Here is a 23701-nt window from a genome sequence, read left to right on the forward strand (position 1 = left end):
TAGGAATTACAAGTTCCTGCGTTGTTGGCTCTGTGTGTGTGTGTGTGTGTGTGTGTGTGTGCGTGCGTGTGTGTACCTACACACACAGCTGTGAAGACAATTTGCTTGAGTTGCAAATTTAATAAGACTTTTTCAAGTTAACATTGGGCTGTAAGAATAAGAGAGGAAGAGGAGAGAACCAAGATTAGAAACAGGGACAGCCTGGAGAGGAAATGCTACACTCATACAGAAAGTGCTGGCTACTGTTTGTTTTGAAATTGTTCCATTAATAACAAAACCAAATCTTAGGATGAAGAGAAGGGCTCTGTGGTACATGACAGGAACCAGAATCTTTCACCAGCACAAGAAAACTGTTGTTTGTGCTTTTTTTTTTTTCAGTATAATTCTAAACTATAAGAGGACAGACAGAGGGAAAAGGAGGAAAAGAAAAGAATATTTCAGTTTTGTGTGCACAGAATAAGAGGTATAAAGATGTTAGCCCTTCCAACATTTTATATGTCATAGTAATGATAACAGTAAATTATTTCAATTATTATTTCATTTTAAAAACAATTCTAAAGAGAAAAAAAATCCACATTTACCTGTATGGGCAACACCACAAGAGCAACACAGATCATAATGACAACAAGCAGCTTTGAAGGCCATATCTTGGGTGTAACATCCCCAAAGCCCACAGTGGAAAATGTCACTATGCAGAAATAAAGGGAGTCAAAGAGAGTCAACTTGTTTCCTGCTCGTTCCAGATGCTGAATTCCACAAATACTATGTAGAAAAGAATGAATAAAGACATGAAGAATAAAAACTGTACTTAGGGTCAATTCAAGTTCGATGATTATGTTATGTGTGCAGAGAATTATTTATTTTAGAATGCATACATCAGTTAGCATTTCTTTCAAAGAAGAGAAAGAATCAGTATTAAACCACAAGTGTTATTAGTATAATTTTCACATGTCATTTATGATAAAAAAAAATACTCATTTTTTCATTATTTCAATATGACAGTCTCAACTATGTTGCTAGGTTTTGCTTAGTGGTTGTTGTAAGTAAGAGGTGATATGTAGAACACCATGGATTGATGCAATTTCTTTCTAAACCATAACAAAACAGATGGTGTATAGCTGCCGCCATTCAGAAATTCTTTAAAAACATCTTTTAAAATTTTCAAGGAGAGTTTGCTGGTATGACCAAGAACTGTATATATTATTTTCCTTAAATCTGCCAGTCTTTCTGTTGGTCTATATCCCTTTGTGTAGCAAGAGCTACTAGTATGAAGTAGGTACAAGAGTAAGTGCTGCATACTAGAAGGATAATGTTTGAACAAATGGGTACTGACTGTTTAGAATAAACTGAACGTGAGGATTGCAGGGTATCCAATTGTCAGAGAAATAAGTGCCCAGGGTCAGCCTTCAGGTAGAAGGGAGAAGAAGCCAACCAGTATAAAGATGTTGCGTGCTAAATTTACAGATTAGAAATATAAGGCATGGTTGTCTCTAATAGCAGAAGAAGGAATGATGCAAGAAGCCCTGCCAGTCAAACATTCCTGTGAACAAGTAAATGGGAGCACATCTTTTTTCGTTCATGCAATTGAATAGACAAAAATTTTATAGTTTGATTCTAAAGTGATTTTCACTGAACAGTCATCTACTTTGTAATTATTGCCCTTGAAATCAGCATGATTCACGTAGCTCAATGCCCTTTTGGTTCTGAGAAGCAGTTGCAGAATCTGTCCCCAGGACTTATCACTTATAATTTTTTGTTTATATTTTAGTAAAGTATTTTACTTTGAAAAAACACACCATGATAAAGTGCTTCCCAAATTTAAAATATGATCTGCTCTAAGACAGTAGAATCACTTTAGATCAGTTGAGCTTTTAAAGTATATTCACCTATGTGAAGAAAATCTCTCAATATGTGAACCACCCTGAATAGTGGTTCTCTTTTCCTTGGAGTTAGGCAAATGATTCCTCCTCAGACAATCAGAGACGTAATTGATAAATAATACTATATTTCTTAGTGAGTATTCTAGAACATACCAAAGGTGGTTTCTTCATATATGTATCCAGATGGTAATAGTCATTAATATCTACCATGGTAAGATTTTTGCATCGCCAGGGAGACCCTGTGTTTATAACAGCTTTAGCAGTTGTTCTGCTGTTCTCTATTCTGTTCTCCAAAAATAATTTAGCAGTGGGCAGTGGCATTTCCATAACATATGTATCAAATTCCCAGTTTCCTTTTCACAGTTCTAGCATTTGTAGTTTTCACACATCTCAAAATGTTCTAAAAAGGTTTTTTTGCTGTTGTTTGCCTAAGTTTCAGCCTTCAGTCAGAACTGATACTTCTATATTCCTACCCAATTTGTCCCACATTTTTTCACTGGAGTTGTAATTTAGATCTTCTATAATGTCAGTATGTTCCCAGTTTTTCATTTAACTTATTTTTTCTAAGGATAATTATATTTTTGGCTTTGAAAATATTAACAGAGGGACTATTTGGAAAAATGTCAATGAAGAACACTTTCTTTTAGTATCAGCCATGGATGCTTTTCAGCTAGCTCCTTTTCCAGTGTTAATTTTAAAGAATGGAGTATATTGCAGAGGCATCCAAGTATGCCTATTTTAATATTGTTCCCATAATTTATATGTAATCTTAAAAAACAAATTGTGATGGATTTTAATTTCTTGGTTGTTATTATTCCTGATCACCCTGGTGCATTTTCTTCTCTTTAGTTGTCTTAGGCAGGTGAATCTATAAAACATGTAACCTTGACTTCAGGAATTGAAGTCACATGGGCCAGCAAAGTAGCAGTTATACAGAGACAGTGATATGGCTGTCCCACATAACAGGTAGGACTATTACACCACTCCACTAGTTGTATTAAATGTCTGTAGATGGATTTGTGTTGAAGCATAATGGATGATTCAGTCATTGGTAGAAATGTATTTTCTCTGATGCTGGTGCCTGTGAAATTGCTTGGTGTTTGTGTAAGCAAAAGGGTCAGTTTTACCGTTTATACTTCCACCACCTGACGTGATGATTAAAATGTAAGAATTCTGCTACAGAATTTTTAACATTTTCAAGGAATGAGAGGCATTTTTTTGCTTTGTTCTATTGCTGTAAAATCTTTAAAAAATTCTTTAAAAACTTATTGTTAGGAAAACTCAAGTCTTGATGAGGGAGAGATTTTCTTTATTAATATTATTCTTTATGAGTTTTCCCTAGCCAGCCTACCCAATCATCCTTTAGCTTAACTGAAAATAACAAGTTCTGGATATATCATGAATCCTTCCAGTCTTTTCTAAGTTAACAGCAAAATTTCCATTGAATTTAATGAGAGTATTTAGAAAGATTTCATCTTATCAGGTGTACTCCTGTATGATCCTGTATATTCCTATTCCCTGAAGCCATAAAAATCATGTTGTACCTGATAAATGTTGTGGATTCAAGCTGTCTTTCATTGAACTCAGTAGGTATGAGCCAGAGCTTCTCACATTTAGTTACTACTATTAAAGGCAAAGGTACATGGGGGCTATTTCTTCTTCACTGAAGAAGTTCATCTCTTCTCAGAACTTCTTGAAAAACTAACTTCTCTTCTCAAACATACTTACACCTTATCTGCAGTTCTACCAAATTTTACATCAAGCCCTAACCCTGAAAACAAAGGAATGATAAACTCAAGATTAGGTGACCAAGTCTTAATTTTACTGGGTGTTTTGCTGTTCTGCTTTTTATTTTCACTAGAACCACAGATCACAAAATTGCAGAAAAACTGACTTTCAAGAGACAGCTTTGTGGGAATCTAATTACCAAATGAATTATTACCTCATTAACTTCTCCCCCATGAGTATTACACTTTAATCTCACTACTAGTACACTTGAAGAAAGGTTAGTCAACCTCTGTGGTATGTTCCTGTCTATCTGGGCTGCCTGACTGCATTCCTGAGTGTGCGCTGAGGAAAGTTATTGATTGGCCATGAAAGCCAAGTCCACGTGGCTTAGTTACTCCATTCCCCATGACTTATTGACATCTTTTGCTACAAGCTGATTCTGTATATAAATAATTGTTTCAGCATCTTTTTATTTTCCTTGTGAGTTGCTAAATGTTAAGCATTACTTTTAAAAGATGCATAAATACTGCATGTAGCAACACAGCCAGCATATGTTCTTGTTCTGCTTTCTCCTATTTCCTGACATAATTAAATATGCCGTAACACACACTTCATCTTTCAGCTGTTTTGATATTTTATGTTGGTATTTGGAGCTACTTCTTCTTTATTTTTCCTCCTCTTTCATCCCATGAAGAAAAAATAATATATTTGGTTATCCCCAGACAAGCATAATGATTTCAATCAGCAAAGGAATATTCAAATGCTCACAGCACCTTCTACTTGTGGAGAAAATAAACCACTGTAGTAATAAATTCTCAGACAAGATCTAATTAAAACATAGGGCCCAGTTCAGCACCTTTCTACATCAATTTTAATTTTCTGTAATTTCAACAAGGCCGTCATTTCATAGTGGATTTAAGTGAGTAGTGGCAACAAAACCAGTTTAATGGAGAAGAGATTTAGTATTACTTTAAAAACAAAACAAAACAAAACAATGGGGTCTGCTGAAGAAAACGCAGATCTCAGCAAATTTATTACAAATGCGTGGAGAACAGAAGTGTGATTTTAAACACTCTACTACATATGCAACTGAAAATAAAAAGTAAATAATGTAATCTCTGAAGATTAGTCATGTTTAGTTAGGTATCATTTGAACTTTTGAGAGTTTAGTCTTTGTTTACTGTGTGTTTTTTGCTAATTCCAGGAATCTTTGTTTGCTTAAATATTGCATGTGCCAAAACTAACTACTATTTTGTAAATAACCTATCTCCAAAAGCAGTACAAAAGCCACCTCAAAAAAATTAAGTGAATCACTTCCTAAGACATAAAAGAATTTAATACACAAAAGGATTGATTGCAACGTTTACCAGACTACTACAGGAACCCACTGTTTTCCCCCAGTCACTTAACTGAATTTTTTGCTGTCTTGAAAAAGTAAGCAACAGTTAAGATTGAAATAATAATACTCTGTTCAGACACATCTATCCAGCTTTCCAACGGCTTTCTGCTGGAAGATAGCCTGTCTATATGGAACCTCAGAGTTCTGAATGGTCAGATCAGACTGGATGATGCTGTACATCATCATGACGTTAGGCAAAGCCAAGGAACGAGACAAATATTTTGCAGCCTGAATTGTTACCTTATGGATCCAGTTTTTAAATAGTGGCATATTCCAATAACTCTGTATTACTGTCCCCTGCATCACAGAAAAAAATATCCTATAGTTGTTTTGTTTTTATCACTGTTTTGTGAAAGTAAAATTAAAAAAATAGGTGAGAATTATCCAAATATTTTATATATACAAAAATTAAAATTGGAATGTTCCTACAGAGTTGTTAAGTCACCTAGGCAGTTTAAAATTCAGAGGAATAATGGAAACAAGGAATTAGATATTTTTATTTTATTTTAAACCCATTTTTCTCTTATTTCTGAGCATCCTACTATTACAAATCAACAAATACTGTGGAGTAAAGTAATCAGTGAGGTTAATCAGATTTTTATCATGCTGCTGTAGCATGGAATAGAACTGACACAAAAATAAAAACAATTTGAATAGGAATTTGGAAATATTGTACATTAACTATCCTTATTTATAATCAATTTTATGTTAGTTTGTATTTTCATTTGTCAGTGGTGCCAAATATGCCTGATTTTTACTTCTTTATTTTTACTTTTAAAGAAGATTATTATTTAGAGATACAACTTTCTGAGGTCTAAAATAATGCATCAGAGGCTGTACAAAATGCTATGCAAAATGTGGAAAGAGATATACTAGGAACAGGATCGTAACAGTATTTAAATAATTAAAGAAAAACTTCTGTGTGTGGTTTATTCAGCAAAAATAATAACATTTATAAAATCAGATTCACCACAAGTAGTCTGAGCAAATCAATGTACAACAGCAAGAAAACATTATATGCATTTTTTTCTTGCAGAGAAGGCAGCCATATCAGTTGCAGAACTGTGTAATAATACATAGTGGTATACGTGCCCTAAACTCTCCCCACCACCCTTTCTCTATGCTGGACATTTAACACTTCAAGTTAATACCTGTCTTTGCTACAGTCCCATTTAAAAAGTCTCTGTATCCACCATGTACTATAGACAATTCATTGGCCTAAAAATGCTCAAAAAGGTAAGTACAACAAACAAAATAGCAAAAAAAGTAGTTCTATGTTGAAGGAACTTGTTTACTTAAAATTACCTAAAGCAGGCAATAATGATTTAATAGATTTGATAATGAAAAATGCAAAAATTAAAAAATATACTTTATTAGACCTCTAAAAATTTCTTACAAGAATGCCTGTGGAGATTCCTGAGATCAAAATGAGGTACTTTTGGTCCTAAATAATGATTTTAGGAGAGCTAATTAAACTTTTAAATAACATTCTGAATGGGAGACCCATACCTGTAAATGCTGGCCAGCCAACAGGAAATGCTAAACTCGGAAAGCCCTCCTCTATTTGAATCCTTCCTCTATCTGAAAACTAGGCACTCTCTCTTGAGGTTGCAGGGGTACACATACTTGGGAAACAGTCCAAAATYCTCTCCTGAGGATAAGTGCCTAGAATTACAGAGGAAGACAGAAGTGAGGAGGAGGCAGATGGTCCAAAATACTTCTGATGCATTGAGTATCATTGCCACTATACAACAGTGATGCTTTCTCTCTGACTTGTTGCATTTTGAGTTCTTTAGAGTGGCATAGCTTTAGCAGGAGAGCTGGAGAGTCACCTTGCCCTAATTAATCAGTCCACAGTCTGCTGGTTAAAGTGTTCACTTGAGAGAGAGAAAAACAGATCTCTATTGAGTCAAAAGCTAGATATGCTTAGGTGCATTCAGCATTAGGTAACAACTCAACAGCATTGTTTTCTTTGGATTTTAACTTTGAGCTTCAACTGGCATAATTACTTCTGTAATGTTTTAAGCAGCTAGTTGCTAGGACTAGCCAATGCATATTTTGAAATCAAGGGGGATGAATTTTATCAACTTCAGTGAGATTCTGTGGTACTGGTTTAGCTGATTAGATACTACAGAAGTTGCATTTGAAATGCATTCATCTGAAACTCAGAAATATAGCCATTCTGCAGCCCATATTGAGTAAATGTTCCCATTTAAACCACTAATTTCTTGCATCTTAAAGTCTTGGAAGTCTTCATAAATTTGAGTGTAAAATGATGCTGTGAGACCAAATTAATAATTAAATTGATCTGCACTACCAATTAGTGTTTGTGTTATTTTAAAATTATCTGATGGTTGTGTCATAGACAAGATAGATTTTTCTTTTTTTATGAGAAAAACTGGAATCAACCCTCAGCAGCAAAACTGCTGATAGAGCAGCAACTCTAGTAGATGTCTATGGGTAGAGTTCAGTGTGTAGTACTAAAATAAAAGAGCAGGTTAACTTTTTAGGAAATATATGGGCCAGCACTTGAGATGTACATTGTCACTGTGGTAGCTGTAACTATCTGCTTAAGGACATGAAGATTTGGAAGAGTTCACCTAGGATGTTTAAAGAAGCTTCCTGAATCTTCACAGCAAAATAAAATGTGACTATAGAACAGTTCCTACTTCAGTGTCACTCTAGAAGGCATCTAATATTTCTTAGAGCCCTGAAAAATGCATATAGGGGTTTTGCCTGAAATTGGCAAAAGGTGTTTGTTGCTTACCTAGGATGTTAATATTAACCATAATATTAATATTAACAGTGCCAGCCATAAGCCCCTGAAGTGAATGCAACATTAGAAGTAATGCTAGATCTGGAGAATGCCCTGCTCTGTACAGAGGCAAGTAGCTTTTCATACTGGAAGTAGTCTCTGTGGGATGTTCGGTCTTCTCTGGGGCACTGATGTAGAGCCAGATGCAATTTTTGCCCTATATTTTAAAATTAGCCATTATGGGAAAAGCAATTCTCAGTGTTTGTAGAATCAGTATACAGAAAACCATTAAACGCTCAATTTATACTTCACAAAAATCAGTGTTGAATGCTGATGTAATTGGAGTGACATTAAAGTGACATTTTTTTCATTCACAGTATCAGGTACATATAGAAATACTGTATGTTGGCTTCTGAATGATTATACATGTCCTCTGAACTTTAATTAGCATTTTCCTACGAGATGTTACTGAGCGTTGTAGTCTGGTCCTACAAACTGAACAAGTGAAGGTGTTGCTAACCAGCTTACCCATGACCTAATAACCTAATGCTTTCTTAGCACCTCTAATTGTGTGTAATTAATGAAGGTGTCTAACAAAAGAACAAGGGAAGGAATATGGAATCTACAAGAAATAAATGAATAAAGGTGAGAGACAATCAGAAAATATTCTGCTAACAAAGTGTATATCCTGTTTAGAACCCTGAAAGCTGAAGTTTTAAGCTGCTGAAAACCAACTGCTTCCATTTTTTCCAAGCTTTGTGTTGCTTTCACAGGTCTTTTACAAAAACTGTTTTTTCTAAGTATTTATTTTCTGAAAAGCAATTTTCCATAAACATTAAAATAGAAAAAAAATTGATTGGTTTAAGTATATGTGCAATTTCTGAAATGTTAAAATGACAGAATATGGTACAATATATCATGTATAATATAACAATTTTAAGAAATACAATGAAAAGTCTCAATCTGGACTGTCATTCCATATAGGTAGGTTTTCAAGCTGTAGGAATAACTGAATTACAGCACCTAGAAATGATTAATTACATTAATTACAAATGATAATTACAAGACACTGAAAGGATTGAGGGAGAAATGCTGCCTGGAGAGAAGATGAAGCTTATTATACTGTCTTTTGAAGTAAGTCAGTAGGGAAATATACTTGCTATTCTTAATTGGTAACAAATGATCCTATGAGTGCAGTAGAACATGCTGAAATACATTCAAAGTAAGGACTGATTGGACAAAAAAGATATTGCTGGATGTTGTGGCTTCCTAATTTTCAAAGAGAAAATCAGTGACTTGAGAAGTATCTCAGATTTTTTTGCAGTTCTCTAATGCCACTGCATCAGACAGCCAAATGCAAATCTTTAGATTTTTCCAGAATATTTCCTTTTCAGAGATAGGTAGATGTTTTCATACAACACTTCCTCTTTCTCTTCTTTTTTTTCAGAATCACTGTAGTGGACAGAAAGTCTCAGGTTACTTCAACAGGCTTTGAATCAAGCCCTCAGCTGAGATAAGGATACAGAACTCTTTGTAGCAATCCTGCCACATCAGAAACTAATTCTCAATTTCTCTTCAGTTCAGAGAGTCACCTTTTTCTGTTTCAATTCTATCTTCATCAAAAATGATCGTTTCTGATGATATCATTATTGCCTATCCATGATCTCTAATACAATCATTTTCCTTCCCCAAGGACCAATGAATTATATGCAGCTAATAGTTACAAAAGTTGAACTTATAAAAATAAACTTCTGCTAGCAAGCCATGTGACTTCCAGCAGCTGCAGAACAGCTTGTTAAGCAGAATAGGATATTATGAAATGACTAACTCTATATAAATATTTGCTGAAGCTGAGTGAGAACCTTTCTACTCCTGCTGCTACATTTTGAGAAATGAGAAGTGGAGCTGCAATGAAACAACTCTAGTCATTGGGATGGCATAAGTATAGTCCCACTATGGGCAGCATTCTGCCCAGTGTATTTCCATAAAAAGATCTGTGCACTTTTTTCAGTAAGTCCAAAGAACTATCTGTATTTTGGTATGCTTTCAGTCTGCCCCAGGGTTTTGATGGTAAACAAAGCAGAGTTTGCAAATGCAGTGTGTCAATACTGCTTCATCTACGAGCCTGCTAGAGCCTGAAGACTGTCTGCTCACACAAGGAGTCAGTAGCTATTCAGGAAATAGAAACATGCAAGCAGTACTGCAACCACCAGACACTCTTCTCCTGCAGAGAGTTACACAATTAGGTAATATTGATTATGTAATCTTTCTCAGGAAGAATAAATAGGTAATCTATTTATGATACACAGAAACTATGTGTGTCCTGCTTAAAAATTCAAAGACAAACTTTAATTCAGTAAGTGGTATACACTAGATTTACCATGCTTTGGAAAATCATGCTGAATGTTTCTTGCAATAGAGTTTTGAAACACTCTCGAAGTTGTAATAGCTGTTAGGCAAGCCACCCACATTCCCTCTTCAACAACATGGCTAAATTGAATTAACAGGTGAAAGATTCATTATCGAAATATTTGTTAAATGTGTGTAAGAAGAAACTAACCCAGCATGTAGATTCAGAATAGGAATTGGAGACAAAGATATTGATTAGAATCAGGTACTCATATATTTAACTTTCTAGTGATAGAGCACTCAAAGTCCACACTTGTCCTCTTAGTATAAACTGTTGCTGAAAGGAATAAAAATCCTAGTCTTTATAGATATGGAAAAAAAACCTAAAAGAAGTGCAAACTACCTCTGTGACTGTGATTGAATATCTGTCTGAACCCGAGTCTGTTTTTTGGTAACTCATTAAAAATTATTTGCCATTTGCAAAGCTTTCTGGTGTTGTTCCACTACCACTATAGAAGTTGTTTAATTATGTAATTGACAGATTTTAAACACATTAAACTTAGATTTTAATTATAAGATTAGTTTAAAAAAATCTTAATTCATGAAAGGTTGACTTGGAGAAGCCAATAGTAAAAAAGAAATTGAAACTCATTCTTTTAAAATCCTTGAGATCAAGAATCAGGTTATATCCAATATGGAAGCACCACTTTTTATTATTTTTATTTGCTTCTTTTTGAACGAACTAATAATTATTGGTTAGATCACCACCTGAGATCTGGAAGATCCAACTTCCCATTCATCCTCTATGACTGTGAATTCAAGCTCACATCCTCCACTTCTCAAGAAAGTGTAAATAGGTTATAAAATAATCTAGGGTGACTCTCAGAGTTTTCCACTGAAGCATTTTTTCTTGACATCGAATCACTAAAAATGCATTGTTTCAGAGCAGTGGGGGGTTAATAAAGGTGACTAGAGGACTGTCCAGCCTAGCTGGAAGACTGTGACCTGTGAATATTCTATGCCCTTTTCCAATATTTGATCTTTTGTTACATGAAAAAAATCATAGCATAAAGTATCTTAATTTTTTGAACCTTTTTTTCTGGCTTTTGCAGAGTAGTAAAGGTTATGTTTATGAAAAGTTTGCCACCTTATTATTTTCCCCTCTATGTAAGTGGATTAAATCCAAATAAATTCTGTCCTCCCTTCTAGGAGAAGATAGGCTGGGCTCACACACCCGTAAGTGCGGGAAAGCTAAATATTTCAAAAGAAATTGAGACAGCTGTATTTTCCAGGATCCAACAATCACCTTCTTCATCTCTGCTTCCATGATTCTAACTGTCTCTGCTAGGCCACATGAATCAGAGGACATAATAAAGCTCCAAATGTTGAATTCTATTAGTGCTCAGAAAATCTTTAAATATCATATATTTCATCTTTGGGTCCTTACCTTTGTCAGGTGTAGCTGTTAATCTGTGGCAAAGGTCTGCTTGAGCTATTCAGGAGCCACAGAGACCAAGCAGGTCAGCAAATACACTTCTCACTCTTTGAAACATACATCCAGTATTATTTTAAACAGTTTTCCCACATATAGTTTCAGAGAATCAAGATTTTGTGGGACACCTACTGTTTTTCAGACATTCCCAGATGAGAAGGTGCCAGTGATCTGCATCTATGATTTACATTGATGGCCTCTCTTCACTATTTTTTTTTCAGGTTTTCATTGATTTTTGAACATCATTAGCTCCAAGCCACAATTTCCAAGTGAGAATATGTGTTATATAAACTGTATAAACTCTGTAAAAATTCTGCCTCAGCCTTGGAGAGGGAAATGCTCCTACTTGCACCATGTAGATCTGCTCGCTGTGCTCTGACTCTTAATATATTCTGGTCATGTATATGTCTGCTTCCCAGACTTCTATAGTTGTGTCCCTTGCAGCTTTGAGAACTTAGTATCTTCTGCATAAGTTCCATAAAACTGTCTTTCTCTCATATCAGGAATCAATTCATTGACACTTTCTGATCAAAGCCAGAGCTGTAGCCGAGTATATTCCACGGCTGGCAGGCCCTTGGTTTGATGAAGTCTCACAGGTTTTTTGTGCTCTCTCAAAACAGTAAAAAGCTCCTCAAAATTCCATGAACTGCACGTTGCTATCCTGCAACTAATTGTTGGAATTTATTTTGCTAAAATAATTCTACACAGTGTTAGTCAGTGATTTGAAGACTTGCAGAGTTGACCATGCTTCAAAACCTCTTGCATTAGGTGACAAAACTGTCTGCAACCCTACCTTTTGCTAGAGTCAAAAATGAAGAAAAGGCTTTGTGCACTTGCATGGGATTCCGGTCCCTTGAGGATCTTCTGCCTCTTTCTCCTTTATTGTGTTGCGGGGGAGTGGTGATAAGAAGAGGGGAAAAAGATGCAGTGTCCTGTTTCTACTGATAGGAGTAGCAGGTGTTTAGTGAAAGAATAAGCAACAGTATAGAATGATCCTCCCCTGAGGCTCATCCTTTCTGCCTGCATTAAAGAACTTGTAATAATAATTCAACATATGTACCTTAGTTATAGCTCAGTTGTGCTCCAAGAGTAGACTTTCTCTGATGGAGGGTGAATCAGCATTGTTTCCACCCTAGCCTAGCTACTTCAGTCTCATCACAAACATTGATTTGTTCTAAACAAGCCTGCAGCTCCTGTCCTTGAAGTATCCTCTCTAATGTTTACATGTATTCTGCATCAAATCTGCCTGTGGTAAGAGCGTTTCCAGACCTGTGAAACTGGGACCAATCATAAATACAGGCTAGAGTGGTCTAAAATTTGCAGTTGATTCACAGCAGATACCACTTGTCATATCCACCTTAACAACAGGCATAAGGAGTGCAGCCCATTCAGAAAACTCACAGGTAAAACTTTGCTTTCCAGCTTAAATTTCCATAAAATATACACTCTATTGTAGATTTATACCCAAGCTCTGTCAGAAAAGAAAATTTTAACTTCTGGATGTGGAAGAAACTGATTCCTGTTTGCCTTATTTATAATCTCTCTCACAATCTTTTCACAATCTGGCTGCTATTGCAGCCAATCCTCACTGTCTGCATTAAGCTCATCTATTTGCCAGAAATTTTCATTCTCATTTGCTTTCATCATCAGTTAGTAAAAGGACTGCTCAATATAATAATGATAATCTTTTCATGGTACTACACATGGAGAACTAGGATTGATCTCAGAAGTTGACTTTCCCTGAGCCAATAAGCAGGCCCTCTGAGGCCCTCTCGAAGCAGGCGGCCTTCCAAATTCTACCCTCCTCATTCCGGGTCCCACTTGTCTAAGGACAAGTCTAGCTTGTAGAGAGATTATTCCATACAGCAATATTTCTGTTATTGCTTGCACTGATAAAAAATTTGAAATTTGTGATTCTTGGTTTCCTTTTCCATGTGATTTGTAACTAAAGCAAGAAAAACTACTTATAGGGTATCATTTACCAGAAACAGCTTTTCATATGTTTCTGAGTTTATGAAATCTTTCATTGGGTACCCAAAAGGGAGAAAAGCACTTCTTAAGAAAAGCAATAGAATATGCATTTGGAAGACTAAAGGGTGAATAAATGAAGCACAGAAACTGAGGAGAAATATCTGTTTCTCGTGACAGCTGCTTGCTGTGCTTTATATAATCTTTCTGGGAACAAAGGAGAGAGGTTTGCAGATGGATAGGAAGAGGCAATAGATGGAAGAGGACAGACTTTTGTGAACATTTTTAGAACAGAGAATGAAGGGCACTATGAAATGCTGCAATTATGTGGGAACATAGAGATATAGGTGTATTGTGCTCCTTCTATTACACAATGTTTATGCTCACACCTAAGAGTTCATTCTACATATGAATTAATATGTATAGATCAGTGAATACAAAAACTTTATATGAGGATGTAATCTCTGCTCAGTTTTGAATTTAGTTATTGCACTATTATTTACTTTTGCAGATGTGCACAACTACTACTATTTTTAAGAACATCCCCTAGTATTTTTGATAAATTGAAAATATCATTGAAAATAACAGTATTGCATATTATTTAATTCATAAAGTGGTGCTGTTCTCAAACCCAGTAAATTCCTTAAGTTTATAAATGTAGCAAGCAGACAAGTTTGTTTACAAGTCAGAAGTTAGATGGATATGTCTGTGTTCTGCATCTCTGGATGCTGGACAAACACCCTTTTATGGGTGAGAAGTTCAGGTAATGGGAAACTCCCTGCTGTTGTTTTCCCTTCTGGAAAACTTAGGCTTAGAAAGAGTGTTTAAGGCAAATGGCTGTAGTCAGATCACATCAGGACAATGGTGTACATTTCTTGCATTCCAAGTTGTGCTGTGAAATCACTGACTCATCGACGGTCTTTCCTCTGTTATCATTATGCTTCATGAGCCTTTCCTTTCAATGTTTTTTGTTGCTGTTATTTGCACAAATATGGCATCATTTAAAATTCTTTCATATGCATAGGTGTTGTCAGCATTGTTACCTCTGCCAGTGAGGTCAACTGCTGTAGAGAAAAGAATAAAGGCCACTAGTTACTGTCAAAGCTGTAGCCTCCTTGCCAACATCAATAACAGTATTGCTTTATTTCTCTGACTCCTTTCAGCTCCTATCAGCTCATTCCAGTCTTGGGTTATTGTCATCATTTTCCTTATTTTTGTGGAGAACTCTTGAGATTGTGAAGGGTAGTGGCGAGGGATGGAGTGATTAATAAATGCTAGGATGACTGCTATCTAAAGAATAGCAGAGAAGAATCTAACCAGTAATTGTGCAGACGTCTCTGAAGGTTGCCACTGGGGTTTGCTGGATCTCGGCAACAGAATCAAATCCTGCGCATGTGCATTTCTATGAGTTTGTTCTCAGTTTGGCTGTTACATTCAGTGGCATCTTTAAAAGACAGAGAAAGATTGTTTAAATAGGCAGTGAGCAAAATGGAAGCATACACTGTGCCACTGCATTGCAAGAAGTGTTCCCCAAGCTGGTTAAATGGGTGTCTGTATGGGCAGTATTGAGACAATTGCACTGCAGTGTAACTTAAAATATACTTTTTTTTTTTTAAATAATGGTATGGTACACCTAGATCTATTTATTTCATAATAACTCATGTTATCAAAAACCAAGAGCATAAGTGAAAATGTGTGCTAGATAAATTATTCTTCCTGTTTGTGTTCATATTAGAAAGATACCTCCACTTCAAAGTTGTCTCCTTACTCATCTACAATCTTAGCTAAAGAGAAATTGTTTGGGCAATGATCAAGGGTATAGCTGCCTGTGAATAAGAGATAATTAAGCACCAGGTACAGAGGTATATACAAGGTGAAGGACATCAAGCTGAAGTAATGCTTAGGTTGCAGAAATACCAAAAAGGGGGCAAACATTAAATACATGTTGTCAGTGGAGCTAAAATTATAGGAGATAATTACTAACAATTTCTTAGGGCACTTTGAAATAAACTCTTCTAATCCTTCTCTCTCTGGAATTATGCTAGCAATGTATCATATCATACATCAGAGGAGTAGGCTCCTTTATGGTTTGAGTTTCTGCTTGGAATCCTAGCAGTTCTTCTAGCTATGAGTCAGAGGGCTGTCTGCTTCTTGTTTTGTTTGATCAGTGAGCTCCATGATTTCATCATCATTCTTCCCCTGCTCCTCACCTTTGTGTACACTGGTGGAGTCTTGATGGTGTTTTCAATGAAATGTATTGGTTGAGTGACAGAGTCTGGACTTTACAATAGTCAGAGATTCCTGAAAGGTCCTAAGAGTTTTTATTAAGTCCAACTGAGTTTCCTTCTATGGGACACCTGTTTTGATCTTGGTTTTGCTTGGAGAACAACTTTCAAGTCTGATAATTTCAATGGCTAGAGTTCAAATGGATCTATGCATATAACTCTTCCTAAAGGTCAATGAAATCCAAGATCTCACAGGACTGTTCTGAAGCATGAGGTGTGACTGTTTAATAATCACAAGTATGTTTATGACAGGTACATGAATTCTCCACAAGCTACAGCCTCAAAATATAGTACTTGATTGTACTCATCATTTAAATGAGGAGCATAGGTCCTACCAGGATGATGAAAAACAGCAGACATGAGTGAAGAGAGGAGCTGATTCAAGTAGCCAGCAAAGCAAGATGGGATTAACAATGATAATACTCAGTAGATGAAGTCAGGGAAGGAAGAAAATAAAAGATCATTGTGGCTACCAGGAGTACAGTGGAGTAGCCTCTGCTATGTTTTGCCTGGTTTAGTTTGCCCTTAATTGCTTAGCCATGGTGAATATTCAGTAAAATTTTATTCTTACTGCATACTCACTACAGTACTTAGCCTCCTACTCTGAATATTCAAGATGAAGTATTTCACATTTGCCTTTAAACCTGGCAGAATTTTTGCTACTTTTTTTTTCTTTTTTATTAGCATGTTAGGATATTAGCAGGATTAGGATATTTATTAGGATATTAGCAGAGTGAGCAAAAAAGAGATTGAGTGAAGGAATACAGTTGAAACATCATCTACAGTCATTTTTTTGCAGTATTTACCCACTTCTAGTAAATGTACATACACCCACATGCATCTGTGCCCTCTCATCAAAGGGTAGAAAACAATTTTATTTTGAGCTTCCTTGCATAAATTCTTCCCATTCACTTTGTTTTCACTGCTCATCACTAATGGTAACAAACTTGCAAAATATAGGGCTGTGTTTAATTTGTTGATATCAACACACTGTAAACTGAAAAGCAAATTAATTACAAGTGCTCACTCTCTTCTTTTTCTTTATTTTCTCTCCAAATAAACAACAGTTCACTAAGGTTTATCCTAAAAGTAAACCAATAATGATAGATGTCTCAAAAATATGAAAAGGTATATTGGAATGTCATGAAGAGTTTTGTTCTTGCACTCTAGAGTGAAGCAAAGCAGTAGAATATATGCAATTACAGGATACCATCCTGCAATAGATACTTTAAATAGCCTCATCCCCTGTATGATTTCCTAATCCTTTTGTAATATATTAGTAAACATACTGCTTTCCTGTGGAATGCAGTTAGGTATGGTACTGTGCCCAGAGGAACTGACAATTTGATTTCATGCCTGTTGTTAAGTATTCAGTCTGCAAAGTCAACCCACGATTTGTACTTAAGTGTTTACTAAATGAATGGTAATTATTTTTTCTTCCTTATTGCTGTGACTCAGGTACTTCCACTATAATATACAGGATATATGTAATTTTCATACATATTGCAGAAATGTACAACCACCACAAACATAAAAGTAGAGCTATGTTTTTGCAAAGAAGGGGAGCATATATCCAACTATACGTTTACATTTGAGTTCTTTTATAAGTATATACTTAAATACTTTACTAAGGTTGAGTATTAGATAGCCATCACAAGAGGTAATGAACTCAATATAATTATTGCTATTTTTAACTTTTCTTAGGAGAAGGATTTAATTGCCAAAGGACACACGGAACTCTACTCAGAGTGCTGTTAGCCAACAGTCGTCATTATATATGCATTTTATGGATCACTTTGCCATTTATTTGTATTTGGGGGGGAGAAAGGAGGGTGATATCTGTTAACAGTGCTAGAAATTCAAATTCATTGGAGCTGAGATACCATTCAGAGATTTATCTTTAGCACTTTTTGACATCAAGTTGGCATTTGATTGTCATAATTAGGTCAAGTGGTTGACAGATCTGTATGTGTTGTTAAAGATTTTTGTTGAAGTCTACAAACAGGAATCAAAGATTAAGATCATATGTAACAGTTTCATAATGAATCATAGTTTTAATTCTTGCCTTATTTAAGTTTAGTAAGTGATTTTGTCATGTGACAGCTCCAGCATGGGAGATGAAGTCACTATGGCTAATGGGAAGAATATCACACAGAGGTAAGTTAGAGGAACCCATATACCTCCACCATGATAAATTTAAAAAAATAATAATCTAACACAGAATGAATGCAAAATGCTGATGAATGTCAAAGTGATCTTGGGTTTGTCATGACATTACTCCTCTTCAGAGACTCCAAGCGCAATGGACATATAATTTTGCATCTATTTTTGTATCACCCAAATGTGATACTGTGTTTGGAAGATTGCTTACCCATCTAGTTTTCCCATTTGAAAAATATCTGTCTAAACATTATAGCAATTTCTAATGGAATACCAAATATACAGAAGAGAAAGATGAGAACTCTTTCTTTCAAAATTCACTGTCCTAAATGCACTAAAATTCATCTTCTTTTTAGATCATCTCATATCACATCTCTAGCTGTGCCAAAGCCTTTGATACATCCTTTCATCATTCAATAAAATTATTCCTTATACAAGTAAAATGAGAGTGAACAATTCCTGGTGGCTAATGCCAGCTTTTGTTGGTACAGCCAGTGTTGCATCAACATCTTTTTTAACTCTTCCTTTCCTGATTTCAGAAATGTGAACTTTGCTAAATTCCACACTCTGAAAATGTACTTGGAATATGAAATAGACAATAAAAGTGATCAAATCACTATGCATAAAGTGTTACTGCTCATCAGAGAACCAAAATAACTGATGGCATCTAATAATCAAGTTAAATGTGTTAGCATAAACCATCACAAACACCAAATCCTAGTAATGTAAAACAAATAATTTGTCAGCCTAATGAATCAGTCAATGAAAGATATATATATTTTTTAAAGTCTGCATACTAATGACAACTTCATCTTTGAGCCAGGAATAGTGAGTGATGATGGTTTGATGCCAGGCATTGAATTTTAAATGGTGAAGCAGCATCTTCAACACAACTAGTCATCCACTGTTACACATGGCACTCTATTTGCTAATGTCTAAAGTGATACAGAATTCTCAAAGAGAGCATCTGGATATCAGCTTTTTCTTTTTACTGCAAAGATAAAATGAAGCATGTGAAATGTAATGCCTTCATGCAGTGAAAGAGATGAAAGATAGTTGTTTTTAACACTTATGTTAAATTGCTCCCTTAAGGGGATCTTTACTTGCTTTTGTTCAAGCCCCCCCAAATCAAAGAAAAATCTAAGATTTTTTTTTACCAATATGATGATACACTATTTCACAAACTGCAGACTCCTGTTGTATTCCAGATCTATTTTTATTCCTGAATCATTTTACCAGCTATTCCTGTCACCCCTGTTCTGAAGGTAACACACACATTTTGCAAATGTAACACTTCCATTTTCAGACACTATCTACTTAAAAATCTGTGATTCATCAGCAGGTGTGTGTGTGCATGCGTGTGTAAACCAATGGAAAGCTTACTAAAGACCCTTTACCCAATAATTTTCACGTCTGTGCGTGCCTGCTGAGTTTACCTTATTGGCTCCCTATGTCTGATTCCCCAAAGTCTCCCCTGTGACTCTGCCTGTTTTCCGAGGATTGTTTTCAAGTACTAATACTTTTGAAGGCATACCTACCTAGAATGCATGAGATTGTACACATTAAAATATGGCAACTGATTTTGATAATTGAATATGCATTCTATTTCTCTTTGACATTTCTTATTTGTCCTTGCTCTCCAGATCAGCAATTCTATGTTTACACCAGATCTCCCTTTATTACTTCACAAGGTTCATCTGACAGTTACAGAATTACATGTTGTGGCTCTGGTTCTGTTCTTATGTGCACCAGTGTGATACACAGAGTTACTCCACAAGAAAATTAAAGTAGGCTTTACTAATTTAATTTTTAATTAAATTAAGGCTTTGCATATGCCTTACAGTCATTCTATCTTGTGCTGTGTTCCTACAAAAGGATAAGACTGGATTTAAATTCATTTTGAGAAATTTTATGTGTTGTTTTACACATGTGTTGGCAAGGCATAATTAGTTAATACTGCAGCAGCTTGATTTCATTTTGTATCTCCTATAAAATTCAAAGTATGGTTAATAAGGAAAGGATGCTATGGAGATGCAGTCTTTTAGAATCAAACTTCCAACACTGTAGATGTTACTTGACTCAAAATCAGTTACCTTTTTTTCTCCCTTCATAATGGCAATTGGTCTTTGCTGCCAGAACAACCTTTTACTATCATGATATCTGGCAATATTATTACTGTATTACAAGATGCCATGATAATACAAGGCTATTTTAACAGCTGAAAAATTGTTTTCCCAATGGCGTATTCAGAGTGTATGATGTTTTGCAAAATATTGCTTATTTCTCCCAAATATTCTCAAAGCACCTTTAATAAAAATAAAAAGTTGTACTAACTACTTTAATTATTAGCATCATTTGGTACCTAAGAGAATGCAAGTATAATTTTCTGTACTAGATTTCAGCTGGAGTCAATCATAGTGAAATAACAGGTATGCCTTAAGATTAGATTTTCAAGCCTCTAAATGGGAAATAACAAATCTGACACCTAGAATTAAGAAACATTTGTTATTTTCCTCTTTTAGTGAATCTGAAACTTCCTATTATTATTACTCTCCCTCTGTAAGCTTTCTTCCTAAGCACCACTTTCCCATCATAGCAATTTACTACTTGTCTTAGTGAAAACCTTTTTGGATATGTGCAAACATATCCAAGATCCCCACAACTACATTCCACGGTACTTCCTCCTGAATTTTAAAGAAAACAGCTACTCCTGTATTATCTTTTCATAAACATACCTCCTCATTGAAATTAAATGATTTAATTTTGAAATTGTTTCACAAATCAAAAGTGGTGAATGTGGCTCAGAGCTATATTATCTCAGTCGCAGATAGCACTCAAAAGAATTATTTACTCCTATATTATATATAATATTTTATACACACACACACACACATATATATATCTTATATATATTATAAAGAGAGATATCAGAAATTTGTGTATCAGGGTAAAATGGCAGGATGAATTTTGGATATTTCACTAGGAATTCACTGGGGTAATTTTCCAGTCTTTTGGTGTTTCCTGACACTCTAGGGAAGCCTGCACTACATAGGATATGGTGATGGACTTGCCATTATTTTACTTTTACCTTTATGGTTTGGGATGAGTCCTTCAGCATATCCTTTCAATTGTGACTGGAAGATATGATCCAGTGCTCACTCAGATTATCTGATAAGAAATGTCTCAAGAATGCTTTCTCTACTGAAATGCAATGAGTTTTTAAGCCATCTGTGGATAGGATCACACCTTCTATTTCTTAAACAGAATTCTCCATGAATTTCAGCAGGGAGTTCCTTAATTAGGTATTGCTCTACATTAAAAGAAATAGTAGGATTTGCTTATAAATGATCTGTTGTTGACTCTCCATTTCAGAGACACATTGTAAAACGCAGCTTTCTGAGATACCATATTGTCTTTCTGATTTTTCTTTAATTAATTTAATTTCTTTAAAGGAGAAGCAAAGATGACTGCAAAAGATTGAATTCTTTAAATAATCTTTATTACTTTGTTTCACAGACCATAGAAAATAGGTAACTATTATTATTATTATTGTTATTATTATTATTATTATTGATTTGACAGGTCTCTGCATATAGCTTTAAATGTTCCATTACATCTGTTGCACAGAAAATTCCCTGCACGTAGAATGAGAAAGATGTTGACCGAATTATTTTAGAAATAACTATGTAGAAACATCTACAAGCATTAACAAGGGAAATGTTATGTCACTACCAAATTAATAACGAAAATAGCATGAAAATCACTGTATAATTATCTAGGTTTCCATAGAAACCATGTTTGATAGGTAGCCAATAAGACTGGGCTTCCATAAGCTAACAGGACTGGGCTTCCATAGTTCTGCCTTTAATAAACACTATTTCTATTCTGCCTTTCATAAACAACTTCGCAGTTTTTCAGGAACATAAGTCTTGACCCTATATTCTTAAATGACAGCACTAATCACCTATATGCTTTTTAAAGAGCTGAACTCTTGAACTTAAACATGTAAAAATATTTAAACAAATTAATTATGAAAAATACCACACTAATCATTCAGAGGAAAAAAAAATCAGAGTAAATTTATGTATGAGAATATTTATGTATTGTCAAAATACAACAGTTGTATAAAAACAGACAAGGGTATTAATCCAGAACATTTTCTTTATTACATTTTCTCATTGTAATTTCTCACTAGCTTTTCTCATCAAGCCTTCTCAAAGCCTTTGGCCCTTGAGTACTGATAGATCACCTAGCTCACCAGTGCTAACAAAGGTGAGAATGGTATGGCCCATCCAGGAAGTCCCTGTTCCTTTAAAAACAATAGGAATTTTATCTCTATTTGTTTCATTTAAATAAGCTAGATTGTCAACTGTTTGTGGTAGCACTTGGTTTTCACACATCTTTTTGCAGTTTTTAGCAAAGCCACCTTAAAGATTTCTGTACCTTACATGAGAGAGATTCTAGAAGTATCTCTGGCAACTGCCTAGTTTCCAACTGGCAAAACCAGGCAATTTAGCTATTCATCTATATATATCGATTTATAACAGCTACAGCTATTCAGCTATTGACAAAATCTTAGCAGCAAAAATATCTTTAAATAACATGCTTTATATGCAGCAGTGTAAATTAGCACAGGATTATAAGTCACCATTTTCGGTGGAATTCAAACCCAATAAAATAATTATAGCCAACATGTTTAAAATGTCACATACATCACGGTAACTAGTTACCAGCAAACTTTCAAAATCTATGAAGAAATTAACAACATTAGACTATTTTGTCCATTTTGTTTTCTCTCCAGGATGTAAAAATACCAAATAATATTTTCTGCAGTAAAATGGTGACTTGAAATACTACTTCTGGCTAAAGACCTGTTGACTGCTTATATCTGTCATAAGGAAGTTGAGTGCTGGTCCTGCTAAAAGCTCAAAGTTAACTTGTATGTAAAAATGTGCTGATTCATGTTCAATTGCCCTCAGCGATCCGTGCCATTTTCTGGCCACAGACTGACCATCCTAGCAGGACAAGGTGCTGAAGAAAAATGTGTATCTGTTGGTTGACTGTATTAATATGATAGGATGCGAAGCATGGTAGTTCAGTAGCATCAGCAAATGTCCCTGCCATATGCCTAACAACCTCTAACTAAGAGGTAGAGCATAACTTTGTAAGCTGTTCCAAGAACGCAGTCTGTAGTTTGCTTTGCTACTTAAGTGACTGTTTAATAGTTTGAATCTTAAAATACTTACTGATGGGTTATTTTTTAATGACAGAATTTACAGTTCAGGTATGTTCAGGGTTTTTTTTCCCTTTTTTCAAATGACATTTTTCAAATGACAAATATATTCCCGTCAAATAAAAAATACTGTTACAGCTTTAATGATATCCAGACAGATGTAATTTTAGAAACACCTGATCAATTGGTGACCATGGACAAACAGAAATGTGGCACAGTCACAATGAAATCAATGAGGCTTTCACTGCTACTTTGATGCCAGAAATTGAGCCCAGCTGTGAAGTCTTCCAGAGACAAACTTCTACTAAAATATAATTAACAATATATTGGTAAATAGATTTCTCTCCTAATGAAGTTGATGAAAATTTTGTCCTTGTGTTCATGTACACAGTTTTTCCCAGAAAGTAATAGTTCAGATAAGCTTTAATTGCATTTATAGAGTAAACCTGCAA

General features: G+C 35.1%; 1 protein-coding gene across 3 annotated transcripts in view; it reads right to left on the reverse strand.

Annotated features, from left to right (window-relative positions):
• KCNT2 (potassium sodium-activated channel subfamily T member 2) overlaps positions 1-23701 on the reverse strand; it is a 166359-nt gene that overhangs the window by 75297 nt on the left and 67361 nt on the right. For all 3 annotated transcript variants that reach the window (XM_026089181.1, XM_026089180.1, XM_026089179.1), the window contains exon 9: positions 582-762. In XM_026089181.1, the coding sequence (XP_025944966.1) occupies positions 582-762 (181 nt within the window). The remainder of the gene's footprint in view (positions 1-581; positions 763-23701) is intronic.

This window comes from Apteryx rowi, unplaced genomic scaffold (genome assembly GCF_003343035.1).
Source record: "Apteryx rowi isolate R43461 unplaced genomic scaffold, aptRow1 scaffold_80, whole genome shotgun sequence".
Taxonomy (NCBI): Eukaryota; Metazoa; Chordata; class Aves; order Apterygiformes; family Apterygidae; genus Apteryx; species Apteryx rowi.